The sequence below is a fragment of the Halichondria panicea genome, chromosome 1 (assembly GCF_963675165.1).
Source record: "Halichondria panicea chromosome 1, odHalPani1.1, whole genome shotgun sequence".
In the NCBI taxonomy this organism is placed as follows: domain Eukaryota; kingdom Metazoa; phylum Porifera; class Demospongiae; order Suberitida; family Halichondriidae; genus Halichondria; species Halichondria panicea.
The window spans coordinates 9018612-9031370 of NC_087377.1; the positions used below are offsets into that span (position 1 = coordinate 9018612).

The 12759-nt window shown below is 42.6% G+C and overlaps 3 protein-coding genes and 1 long non-coding RNA gene across 4 annotated transcripts; 2 read left to right on the forward strand and 2 right to left on the reverse strand.

The window, feature by feature from the left end:
* The first annotated feature begins 2005 nt into the window (after positions 1-2005).
* LOC135352488 (uncharacterized) lies at positions 2006-2917 on the forward strand. The gene has a single exon (XM_064551665.1). The coding sequence runs from the start codon at positions 2006-2008 to the stop codon at positions 2915-2917; it is 912 nt and encodes a 303-aa protein (XP_064407735.1).
* A 1259-nt stretch (positions 2918-4176) lies between these two features.
* Positions 4177-8794, forward strand: LOC135352492 (uncharacterized). The gene is made up of 3 exons (XM_064551670.1): positions 4177-4307; positions 4361-4607; positions 7565-8794. The coding sequence occupies exons 1-3, from the start codon at positions 4177-4179 to the stop codon at positions 8438-8440; spliced, it is 1254 nt and encodes a 417-aa protein (XP_064407740.1). The 3' UTR covers positions 8441-8794.
* A 1307-nt stretch (positions 8795-10101) lies between these two features.
* LOC135352497 (uncharacterized) lies at positions 10102-11114 on the reverse strand. Its single transcript, XM_064551675.1, has 3 exons — positions 10970-11114; positions 10573-10830; positions 10102-10507 (listed from the first exon to the last, which is right to left on the reverse strand). Exons 1-3 carry the CDS (start codon positions 11029-11031, stop codon positions 10102-10104), a joined length of 726 nt encoding a protein of 241 aa, XP_064407745.1. The 5' UTR covers positions 11032-11114.
* A 597-nt stretch (positions 11115-11711) lies between these two features.
* Positions 11712-12263, reverse strand: LOC135352459 (uncharacterized). The gene is made up of 2 exons (XR_010399802.1): positions 12145-12263; positions 11712-12089 (listed from the first exon to the last, which is right to left on the reverse strand). It is a non-coding gene; the product is annotated as an uncharacterized LOC135352459 (long non-coding RNA).
* Between the last annotated feature and the right edge of the window lie 496 nt (positions 12264-12759).

Below are 12759 nucleotides of genomic sequence, written 5' to 3' on the forward strand. Positions count from 1 at the left end.
GGTGGAATCACAATAGCAGTTTCCTTTCGGGACAAGGGTAATCTTGGACAGTCCTGACCAATTCAGGACAGTTGGCACCTATGTGCTTCGTGCTGCATGAGGCCTGATTCGACATGGTGCAGTGTGATGGCTGTGAGACCAGTGGTATACTACTGTACATGCATGAAATGTGTGTGTGTGAGGAGAGCTGCATTCAGTAACTGGCACTGCATAGACTGTGAAGACCATAGAAGACTGTATTGGTGTATTTTGAGAATGCACTGTCACATAATGTTACCGCTGTTTCGCTGTTAATGGGGGGCCTAAAATTTTAAGAGGGGGCCTAAAATGTTAAAATTCTAGGCCCGGGGGGGCCCAATCTCATGGGGGGCCTAAAATTTTATGACACCGGCAGTTAGGCATTATTATGTACCACAACGAAGTGCGCCCAGTCAAGACCGCCCAGTCAAGACCAACCGAGACCAGAGCCTGAGCACAGTACCGCTGGTACAAGTAAGCCTAGTTAAGAAAGTGAACCTACTACCTCACCAGAGCATAGTAGCTCAGGTCCATTGTGATGCAAAGGAAGTGGCCTGTCTTATTGAACAACCGGAACGCTTAGTCCTCGAGACTGGAGTACAGGTCGAAGCCACCTTGATTGAGCCGGACAGTAGAGGCATTGCTAACGTGATTCTATCTAACCCCAATGGATACTCTTGTCACTTGAGCACCGGAGATGTTGTAGGACTCTCACACCAAGTACCATTTTTGTGGAACCAGCAGAAGAAGAAACTGAAATTGTACCTGCTAGCGGTGATGTCTGACACAGAACGTTGTAAAGTACTAAGAGAAGCTGTCGGTCAACCAGAAAAACTAAGTTGGGAGCAAACTGAGAAGTTACATGATTGTCTGGAAGAGTTCCATAGTGCATTTAGCCTCGACGACAATGAGCGAGGAGAAACCGATCTCGTCGAAATGGAGATTTGGACTGGAGACGCAACACCTAAACGAGTCCCCGCCAGAAGTCCCCGCCAGAAGGATGCCACTAGCTGTCAGACAAGAAGTATCTAGGCAGCTTAAGAAGATGCAAGAAGAGGGCATCATCTAGCCATCCCACAGCCCGTGGGCTAGCCCGATTGTAATGGTGCAGAAAAAGGACGGTTCCCATCGTTTCTGTGTAGACTACCGGCAACTAAACGCAGTGACGAAACTGGGCACTTATCCTTTACCAAGAGTTGACGATCTATTGGATCAACTTGGAGAATCCCGGTTCTTTACTACTGGCCAGCGGTTATTGGCAGATCCGGGTAGCACAAGGAGCAAGGGCATTTGTAGTACCTCATGGCCTGTTCGAATTTCGAGTTATGCCTTCTAATGCACCAGCGGTCTTTTAACGTCTGATGCAAAGAGGTCTGAATCCAAAAGAAGGACAAGCATTTGTGTCAGTCTATATTGATGATATTCTCATCTATTCTCGAACCTTGGAGGAACACCTTAGCCACTTGCGCCTTGTGCTTGAGAGGAAGTTGAAGATATCCAAATGTGCTTTTGTCAGACAAGAAGTTGAGTATCTAGGCCACATTCTCACTCCTGACGGATTGAAGACAAATCCCAAACTGGCCCAGTCCGTGGAAGACTTCCCCATTCCCAAGAACGTCAAGGAAGTTCGACAATTTCTTGGCCTGTGCTCGTACTACAGACGGTTCATCCACCAGTTCGCTTCGATCTCCCAACCTCTCAATATGCTGACTAGAAAGAATGTGACCTTTGCTTGGACTGAAGATTGTCAAAAGTCATTCGCTACTCTTAAACAGTGCCTGATCAGTACTCCGGTTTTGGCTTACCCGTCGTTAGACCAAGCATTTGTGGTAGAGACCGATGCAAGCATTCTGGGACTTGGAGCAGTTTATCACAACTCCAACAAGACGAGCTCTATCATCCAGTCGCCTATGCCAGCTGATCACTGACTGCTGCAGAACGGAACTACGATGTCACTGAGTTGGAGACTCTTGCAGTGGTCTGGGCTATGAGCCACTACCGCAGTTATTTGCATGGTCAAGATGTAACGGTGTATACAGATCACTCTGCCGTTAAAGCGACTCTCAATGCACCCAGCCCTTCTGGAAAGCACGCTCGCTGGTGGACCAAGGTCTACGGGGCTGGAGTCCGGAATCTCAAGATACTCCACAAGCCTGGGAAGAATAATGGTAATGCAGATGCTCTCTCACGTAGCCCATGCAATCCTGCCCCGGAAGAAGGAATGGGAGAAGCTGAACTGCAAGTAGCAGCAATCTCTTCGAACCTCATCGGAGATCACGATCTCTCTTCTCTCTTGTCACAAGATCACTCGTCTACAGAACAACGTATATCTTTCAGAGAAGAGCAACTCAAGGATCCACTACTCTTGAACTCGATCCACTATCTAGAAGATGGAACACTGCCAGATGACGATAAGATAGCACGAAAGCTCATTCTACAAAGTTCTCTGTTCACGATCTCGGGAGGCATGTTACATTTCATAGACTCTAAGAAGAAGCACCGGGTGAGGGTTGCCGTACCCAACCACCTGACTGGACAAGTATTGGATTTGTGTCATCGAGGATTAAATGGAGGACATTTCTCTGCCAATCGTACTTACAAAACTCTTGCCGGAAAATGGTGGTGGGAAGGAATGTATAGTGCTACCGAAAGATTTGTGAAGAGCTGTCCGGAATGTGCAATCGTTTCGGGCACTGGTCGCCGCCAACCTCCTCCACTTCACCCGATCCCAGTTCATCGCCCCTTTCAAATCGTAGGGGTTGACGTAATGGACCTACCGGTGACTACCAATGGAAACAAACATGTTGTGGTGTTTCAAGATTATCTGACCAAGTGGCCCATGGTATATGCTATACCTGACCAGAAAGCCCACAGGATCTCCCGCATTCCTGTTTGCTGAAACCTCGTAAATATACTGTATGCTGTGCTTGCTGCAATATTTAAGTTAGTAGCTATCTTGTCATAGGTAAGATTCATACCAATTCTTTGATAGACTACTCTCCAGCGTAGATTTATGCCATAGGCTTTCTTTCTTCCCGGTTCAGCTGACATTTTGCTATAGTATTACATTTGAATTTCCCGCGGTTTTCCTCCTCTTGTAAGCGCAACACGGAAGTCTGTACGTCAACGCAAATTCGAACGCAACTGATTCGTTTTTGAAGCAAGTACTTCGTCTTCTTGTTGCGCTGACTAGGTTCAAAGAGGTCAGGGAGGTGTAAATCCATGTTCATAACACCTTCCGTCTCCAGGTCGTTTTCCGGGTCCGGATTATCTTCTGTCGTAGGGATTCCACCATTACTGTCTTCCGGCTCCAAATTATTCTCGGTTGGCTCCGTTGCCGGCGCAATTGTCGTTTCGATTAGTTTTTCAACTCATCGGGGTAGAGTACCTTCCGAATGGCGATTAGCTCCATACTAATAATACCCTAGTGGGAATCCAGGAGGGCAGAAACAAACTCTCATCTGGTGAACTTGGATCGCGTTCTCTTCCGGGAAGTAGACTTTAACTACAGAGATGTCGGGGTCTTCTCTCGCAATAATTCCGTGCCAAGGTCTAGAGAGTTTCCTTAATTTCCCTTGTTCTTCACTGGGAAAGCGAATGAGTACTTGATCTCCGACTTTGAATGGTTTTTGTCGAGCTTTCCGGTCGTAATAGTGCTTGTACACGCTCTCTACCGCCAACAAACGAGCTGAGGATAACATTGTAGTGACTTCCACACGATAATCTTCTGGAACTGTCCAGTCCAATTCTGACGGTGGAAGATAAGCAGCTTCTGTGGGCGAACGCAGATCGGTTCCAAATAGTAAGTAGGAAGGCTTCTCTCCAGTACTTTCGTAGGGTGTATTCCTGTAAGCGTAGAGTACACAGAAACGATCCCATTGCTTGCCAAATCGAGCTGCATGTTTACGTAACATGGATTTCAAGGTTCGATTGAATCTTTCCACCATGCCGTCGCATTCGGGGTGATACGCTGTAGTATTCAATTTCTTGATTCCCAGCATTTGGCAGAGATCTCGCATTAAGTGAGATAGGAGAATTGTACCACGGTCAGACAGCAGGCACTCGGGAATTCCATAGAATGGTGAGTGTGAACAAAGGAGAGAGCTAAATGTACATGAAGAAATATATACAGTTGGGATGGTGCTCGAGAATCCATCCATGTATCTCTCTGAGGTGTGCCACGAATTGGAGGAAGCAATGGGGGTTGTGGTGACTCCCCCAACTATTTGTCGGCTACTTAGAAGATATGGAATCACTCGAAAGAAGATTCAACAAGTAGCTCTCCAAAGGTGCTATACACTCCGTGTAGCATTTATGGCTCAGTGTTTACTATTTAATCCAGACCAGTTTGTAAGTATGGATATGCAATAAGAGGATTGGCACCACAGAATAAACGCCTGTTGAGTCGTGGGCAAAAAGTTAATGCTATTGCTGGCATGAGCACTGATGGTGTAGTAGCTGTTGAAGTTATTAAGTCTAATGTTGATGCGGAAGTGTTCTTTGACTATGCAAGACGATCCCTCATACCAAACATGCTACCATTCAACGGATCTAATCCTTGTTCAATTGTTATAATGGACAATTTGTCTGTGCACCACACTCAAGATATCACAGATCTATTCAGACAAATGGGCATACTTTTACTATTTCTTCCACCGTATAGTCCTGATCTCAATCTGGCAGAAGAAATGTTTAGTTTTGTAAAAAACTACTGAAGGAAACACGATAACCTACTGCAAATTGTCACCAACCCAACTGATATAATACACTCAGCTTTTGATAGTATCACCAGTGAACATTGTACTGCTTGGATTCGACACAGCGGTTACTCAAAATAATTTGTGCACTCCATTCATATAATATAGTTACACATTGTCATTCATACACAATACTTGATTTGAAGGCAAGAAATTTCCTGATTCTTTAATTCTCAAATTTAGCAATGTTACAAACAGTCAATAGTTGGATTTAATTTCCTCCATGATTGCCTTTTGCATTTCATCATACTGCAGTTGAGAAATGGCACCTTTCTCAAGCAGTGAGTGCCATTTAACTAACTGCTCAATGCACTGACTCCGGAGGCCAACCCTTTTACTGGGAGAAGTAATAATTGATGGTGAAGACTTAGAGGCAGCTTGAGGTGAAGGTGGAGAATTCTCGCGTCCTTCACTAGCAGTCTGCAATTTTCGTTTCTTTGTTCCTCGGAAGTAGGGTCAATCTGGAGGATCATCGTGTGAATCGTGTTTTCCCACATGAATCAAATGTGCCCAAGCATTACACTTTTCTACTGAATATTGATTGCCATGCTTATCTTGAAGTTTCTTCACGATGCACTCAACTTCGTTAATTTTCGAAGCAATTGCTTCCTTCTTAGATTTGGAACTTGTCTCTGCTTTTTTCGATTTACTGCATGTAGTGATCTCAGATCCTTCAGGGTTCTCAGAAAAGCACCAGAGCAGAATCTCAGTCTTTCTCTTATAAATGTCATACATGGTATCTACATTCATCTGCCTGGCTCAATGTAGCTGGGTGATACTTTTGTCCAAACACTTTTGTAACTGTTCTGTTAGTTCATCAAATGAGGAGAAATGATCATAAGCACTAAGCTTTCTGACAGTGTATTCGGACTTGCGTACTGGGTTCACTACCTTTACCGTATATACGTAGTGTTTAGAAGATAATTTTGAAGGGGAAATCCTAACCCATGCTGTTTCACACTGTGTACACAAAGGGTATTACATGGAAACATATTAGCCAATTTTATTTACTTACTTCTACTTCGATGCAGCTTCTAGAAGCAGCGCTAACTGTAGCTTTGGGTGCTGAAACTTCCACTCTACTTTGGCCTTGCCAACAACGACCCATAGAGATAGACCCAGGGCTAGGCCCAGGGTATAGTGAGTGGGACTGGTAGTCACAACTCTCCATGTAATCAGGCCAGCCAGAGTCCCCGTTAATGTTGTTACCGGTATTTTACTGCTGGTTGGGTTCAAACGGCACAGTGGAAAGCCTATGCCGATGTTGTGCTTATTAAAGGCAAAGTGAAACACAGCTACAGTGCTAATTTACCACCACTTCAAGCGTGGTTCATCGTTAAGCATGATGGCGCAGTATTATGTGGGCATTGTACATGTATGGCTGGTCTGGCAGAAACCTGCTCTCATGTTGGTGCACTGCTTTACTGGGTCGATGCTGCCGTTCGAATGAGGGACGATACAACGTCAACATCGAAACCAAACAAGTGGATGATGCCCTCACCAGTATCACAAATACCCTACCTCCCTTTAAGCGAAATCAAGACTTTTTCAAGTACTCAGCATGAAGCACAGCCATCGTCAAGTAAAAAAATATGCATCCGGCCCTCTACAGAAGAGCTTAAAACTTTTTATGGAGAGCTTAGCAGTTGCTCAAAAAAGCCGATAGTACTGTCATTATCACTCGACCATAACCAATCTTTTGTTCACGCATCAAATCACTTACCGACACCACTGCAGTCTTTATACGACCCAGATAATCTAGATTTAGGTTATGAAGAGCTCCTTTCGAAGTCAGAACAGTTTGGTGAGGATGTTACATCGAAAATGTGTTGCAGATTAGCTCTTTCCTTGGCAATCTGTTGTAGAAATTACAACGACGGTAACGAATCGTTATGATGAATTAGATGAAGTTGTATGTGAGCTCCTCCCTGACAAACAAACTGTAGTCTAGGTAACGGCCTTATCAGTCAAGTAGGCTAAAAATCTGTGTCCTTTGATGTAAGCTTTGATGTCTCTTTGTGCATATGTAGTTAAAAAAAAAAAGAAACCTTTGACTAGCTAGGAAGAGTAGCAGCAGTAGTAGTAGGAAGAGTAGCAGTAGTAGTAGCAGTGCAAGCAGGACTAGACTAGATTAAAAAGTTGGTGGAACGAATAACTGACCGTTTGGACGTCACCTGGCTGCCAGACTTTCATCTAGACTCTTCCCCCTGAGTAGCTGGCCTTTCTCTAAGCCACAAAACTGAGCAAGAAGCTGAAGAAGCAGCTAGCTAGACAGAGACATGTACCTAGCCTTGAGAATTGGGAGGCGTGGCTCAACTAGTTAGCCCAGCCCAGAGGAATTGTTACCGTGGGTACTGAACAACCGTAGAAGTACAGCTACCCCTGGCTTTACTGAATTAACTAGCTGTGTCTGCTGTCTAGTTGGACCAGATTTAGCTAGATAATGGGGTAGAGAATAGTTGAGCGGTGCTGTGTGTAGCTTGAACTGTACTGGCTGGCAAGAATCTAGTAAGCACCCTATGCACTGATAACTCGTCAGAATGGAGGGTATGTTCTAGGGATCTGGACAGCTGTACATCCAAAGGAGCCAGGGAGTACCAATCATCTTCTCCCAGTCTCTGACACGCTAAACAAAAGGAGCTAGAACTGGGAGTCCCAGCTAGAATTGCTAGCCGGATCTAGACTAATAGAATGACATGGAGGCGTGGTGAGGCCGGATCCACACTAATTGATCGACCTAAAGACGCTCCTGTTCCAGACTTTCACAAATGGTAAGGAAAGGGTTATAGGAACTAACCAGAGGTCAATCTTCATCAAGAAAGTGGTTTAGGTACCGTAATGGTAGGATCACTGCATCTCGATTTCATGCAGTATTACACACAAACCTACAAAAACCTTCACAATCACTTTTAAAGAGTATTTGCTATGCAGAAATGAATGCCCACTCTTTTCGTAGCGCCGCTTGTGAATGGGGCTGCTCACACGAAAAGGATGCTTTGGAAGCGTATGAGTTATCGATGAAAGATCTACATACTCACTTTAAAGTCGAATGTTGCGGATTTTTTGTTTCACAAATGCAGCATTACTTAGGCGGTACCCCTGATAGTGTAGTATCTTGTGATTGCCATGGTCAAGGAGTTGTTGAGGTTAAATGTCCCTACTGCGCTAGGGATTCAAGTGTTTCAATACAAGCAAAAGAAAACCGACGATTTTGTCTTGAAACAGTAGAAAATGGATCAATCCGACTAAAGCCAGCACATCCATACTACTATCAATGTCAACTTCAAATGTTTGTTTCAGGATGGAACTATTGTGACTTTGTTGTGTGGACAAAACAAAGCACACATGTCGAACGCATTAACATAGATGACAATCTTTTGTCACAATCTTTACCAATCGCAAAGGAATTCTTCTATAAGTGTATATTACCAGAGTTGCTTGGGAAATGGTACACGCGACAATCAGCCACCCGTATCCAATCTACAGAAGAACGACCAGTAGATGATCTTGATGATGGTACATGGTGCCTTTGCAACGAAGTGCTAGGTGGTGAAATGGTTCGATGCGACAATGAGTCTTGCCAAACAAGATGGTACCATTTAGTGTGTTTAAAACTAAGTGTTGCGCCACAAAAATGGCTTTGCCCTACATGTAGAAGAAAATAGTAACTATATATAACTAAATATCATGCAGTCATCCTTTTCACACCTTTTTTGGCAATAATAATTTTTGATTGCATGTGTGTTCATAAAAAAAAACTTGAAGTCACTGCATGCATGTATGTGTATAAATAGTAATTACTCAAACGGAATAACACCTTCACGAAGATTATGTAATGCACAACATACTCGAACAATTGAGTCCAATATGATTTGGTTTGTTTCATCAGATTGTACATATTCCCACGGCAAAACAGCAGTGGCAGATATTATTGGAAATGTTTGACGAGTGCTCCCAATAATCCTCTCGACGTGAATTCTTACATTTGCCTTTTTTCTCGTTTCCTTCACTTCTGATGCTGACAGCTGTTTCTTGCCTCGAGTAAATGCAGGAATATCAAGTGATGCTCCTTTGAGTGCTATGCTTTCCTCTACATTAAATCCTCGGTCTGCCAAAACTACATCTCCTGGGAGTAATTGTGTGAGAAAGCCACAATGCATGGTTATGTACTTGTCTGAGACACGGCCACCATATCCTTTGGATATAAAGCTGATCACTCCCTGTGGTGCAATACCTATGAGATACTTAGCTGTATTGTAACTTTTGTATTGAGAGTAGGTAGCAGCTTTTGCAAACAAGTCGGACGGTTTTTCAATAAATATCTCAAAACAGTCTATGATTGACACAAGTTTTAAACCATACTTGGGTCTAAAGCAGTAAGGCATCGTTTGTATCAATTGCTCCCTAGTTGGCCAGTATATAAGACTCGACAAACGTTCATCAAGTGCAAAAACCCATTTTCGAAATATACGAGAAACAGTACTCTTATCGATACCAAAACGAAACGCAAGGTCAAAGTTTGGTACATTCATCCTTAGTTCATTAACACAAGAGTGAGCTGTTGAAACTTAGTCAGTTTAGTAGACGCTGTAACGGTTAGCCTCGTTCCCAGGCCTTACTTTTTCTTGCTGCTGTCACTGTTCATCCATAAATCATAGAAGACATAGTGAGGCAGCAAAGAAAGAAATGGGCGTACAGTTAAGAAAAAGTAAGGCCTGGTTTGGGAAATCGCGTGATCCACAAGGATTTTTATAAACGTGGGCGATATGTAGCCCACAATCGTGACGTAAGATATTCTCCCACGCATTCAGAGTTTTAATAAGACTGTACTGAGACAACTACCAAGCTGTGCTGCAAGTCAGATCAGAGAACCAGCATGGCCAGCTCTGGTGGCAGTAGCTACCTGCTATATGATAATGATGACTAAGCTATTCTTGATCTAACCTGTATAGACTATAGCATGTAGAAAGACACAAGAAAAGGTGATAGTCTGATAGAATAGGATAGAATCTGAACACACAATCTAGACTAGTAGATCATCTAGCTAAGCCTAAGGTATAGCTAGCTCTAGTGCTTGCAAACTTCCAGTTCCAAGTCCATGTCCAGCTTGCTGCAGGCAAAGTTTTATTAGTCATAGATCTCTGCGTGGGCAGTCCAACATCTCTAGCTCAGCATGCCCACGCTCATTTTCACCCTTCTACCACCCTTCTACCCTCACGCGACTTCCCGATACAGGCTCTCCTTTTTCCTAACTTTACGTCTATTTCTTTCTTTATTCCTCCAATTAATACCGTATTTTATCTCATTGAACGATTAATACAGTATTTTATCTTATTGAACGATTGTGATAAAGAACAGAAAAAGGAGAGCCTGTATAGAGGCTAGTAACGGTTACAGCTGGGGCTACAAATTTAAACACAACTTTCAATACTTCAAATGAGGAGACACCAGTGAAGGAATTAACCAGCTGGTTGTCTTTAGATAGAGCCTCTTCACAAGGGAACCCATTTCCACTAATCACGCTTAGTCTCACCCCCATTTCTCTAATATCTCTCAACCGTTGCTGGTAATCAGTTTCAAGCATATCAAGTTTTTCTTGAGTGAGGTCTGTCTGTGTTGCTACACCGATAACATGCACGTCTTGTATCTCTTGTACTGTCTCAGCTTGCTCCAAGTCTTCTTCACGCTGTTCTCGTCTCTGTGTTCGGTCAATCACCCGCTCTTCACGTTTCCTATAATTGAAAAATAATTATGTCTAGCAGCTATGCATGGTCATGATCAGCATGCATGATTGTACCTCACAGACTCAGTATTGGATGAGTCGAAGACTGTATAGCCAAGGTTAAGTGTTGGTATCCAGTCAATGTTCTTCGTTTCTCTTAGATTAGCAGGATGACCTTGAACGAAATGACAACCACAGACATGAGAATTCCCAATGTTAGCTTGTGTAAGGTCCTCACGGCGTATAGCATGTAACCATGCGAGCTGCCGTTCCTTTATGGTCACACCTCTAGGAGTACGAGTCTTGGATGTAGTTGTTGGAAATCTGAAGAACCTATCATTGTATTGAATTCATTTTTATTACTGGATACTCAATAATTATAATTTGTGCGACTAATACTTTAGTGTTTTAAATGTCTATGTAACATAATGCTGCAAAACTTGCATGCAATGCATGCACTTTTTTGGCTTACCTGCAGCCTAATTCCCTGTCAGATCTATGACTGCAGCCAAACACAGCACAGAAGTTCACCATTCTATCAATTTTAGCTAAGGTAGAGTTGCGTAGTATCTATGGATGCATCTTCAAGCTCTGCAAGTTTACATTGTTTACACCTGTGTTTTGTCCTCCAAAAACTTTTGTGCGTGGGTGGATGACGCGCGATGCAACCGCTCTATAATCGAATCTGAGAAGGCTCTGAAATTTTTACGTGGAAGCTCACGTGACAATATAATAATTTCCCGCGTTTTTCCTATCTTATAGCGCAACACGGAAGTCTGTATGTCAACACAACATTCGAAGGCAACTGAAATCCACTGTAAGAGAAATAGAGACTGAGAGGTCATCTGCCTTGTGGAAGCAATTGCAAATCTGAAGAAGCGCTTTGTAATCCAGGTTGTAGTCGTTTGGAAACCGTGTGCAGAATGTCCTGGAGATGGCTGTCACTTGCTGGGCAAGAAACTTACTTACTTAGGCCACTGTTACACAACCAAAAAGCCCTGATCTGTTCCGTGTCCGTGTACAAGTCCGTACAGTTGTGTACAATTGAACTTGTATATTTCATCTGGGCAATGATGTGTTACGGAAGTGATAGGACTGATATGCTGTACAGTTGTGATTCAGCATTGTACATAATCTGGTACAGATACTTAAATATAAGAAAATTAATTAGCTAGTGCTTGGTTTTAATTGACAATCATGCAGGTTGGCAGAGACAATGATGTGTTGACAGCATTTAAAATAGCTAACTTATAAAAATTACTGATTCATACAGAAGACATTCAAACAGTACATATCATTAGAAAAATCATGATAATGAACAAGTTTTTCATTACTAAGTTGCTCTCGTTCTCGTTCGATTGTGAAAGGCTGCGTAGTAATGTTACAAGTGCTAGTACATTGATAAATCACTGAAATAATGTGTAATAACAGCACTAGATGGAACAACACAATGTTTTTGTCAAAGTTAACAAGGGACAGTCTTGCTCATTGTGTACGGTGAAACCCATAACTTGCTGCAACTCGAGCTCCTGTAGAATGCAGTAGGTTGAATTGTCCAGCGTAACACATGTCAACAGGAGTCCGTACACAACCTGAAATATAATAATTAGTACATTGTATAAATGTAAATTGATATTAAACACTTACATTCAAGCAAGGAGTAATTCGTACATAGTGTCCATTATTGACGAGTTGACCCTTTTGGGAATAAACTGCTCCATATGTTTGCACCAAAACATCCAAATTCAAGAAAGACGGTGATGAATTATGTATATCATATTCTCTTGAGACTTCACCATACATCTGATTGGCGCCATTGAAAGACAATGCAACATCTTTCAATTTCTTGGTTGAGCCTTGTTTCTAGATGCAGATAAAATTAATTCATTTTAATCCATGCATGTACACAGTGGCGTAGGAAGATTTTTTGCAAGGGTGGGCTTATAGTAGTCTGGCCACGCCCTCCCCAACTTTGTATTCTTGCAAAGACTGAAAGAGGCTGGAATTCGAGACTAGGCTCATAGATCAATCATTATCTCTGTGTAGATTATCACTTTGCAACTTTAGACTTTCGAAACCTAGCCCATCATTGAAATAATCACGTAATTTACAGTTTAAGTTCTATACAGTACAACTTCCATTGTATTAAAAAGTGGTTGTTTTAAAAATAATGATGATGTAGACGTACATTTGTAGTTGGTTCATGATCGGTAAAAGTTATTATCAGAGGACTTATCAAAGGACACAATGCAATAATTATTA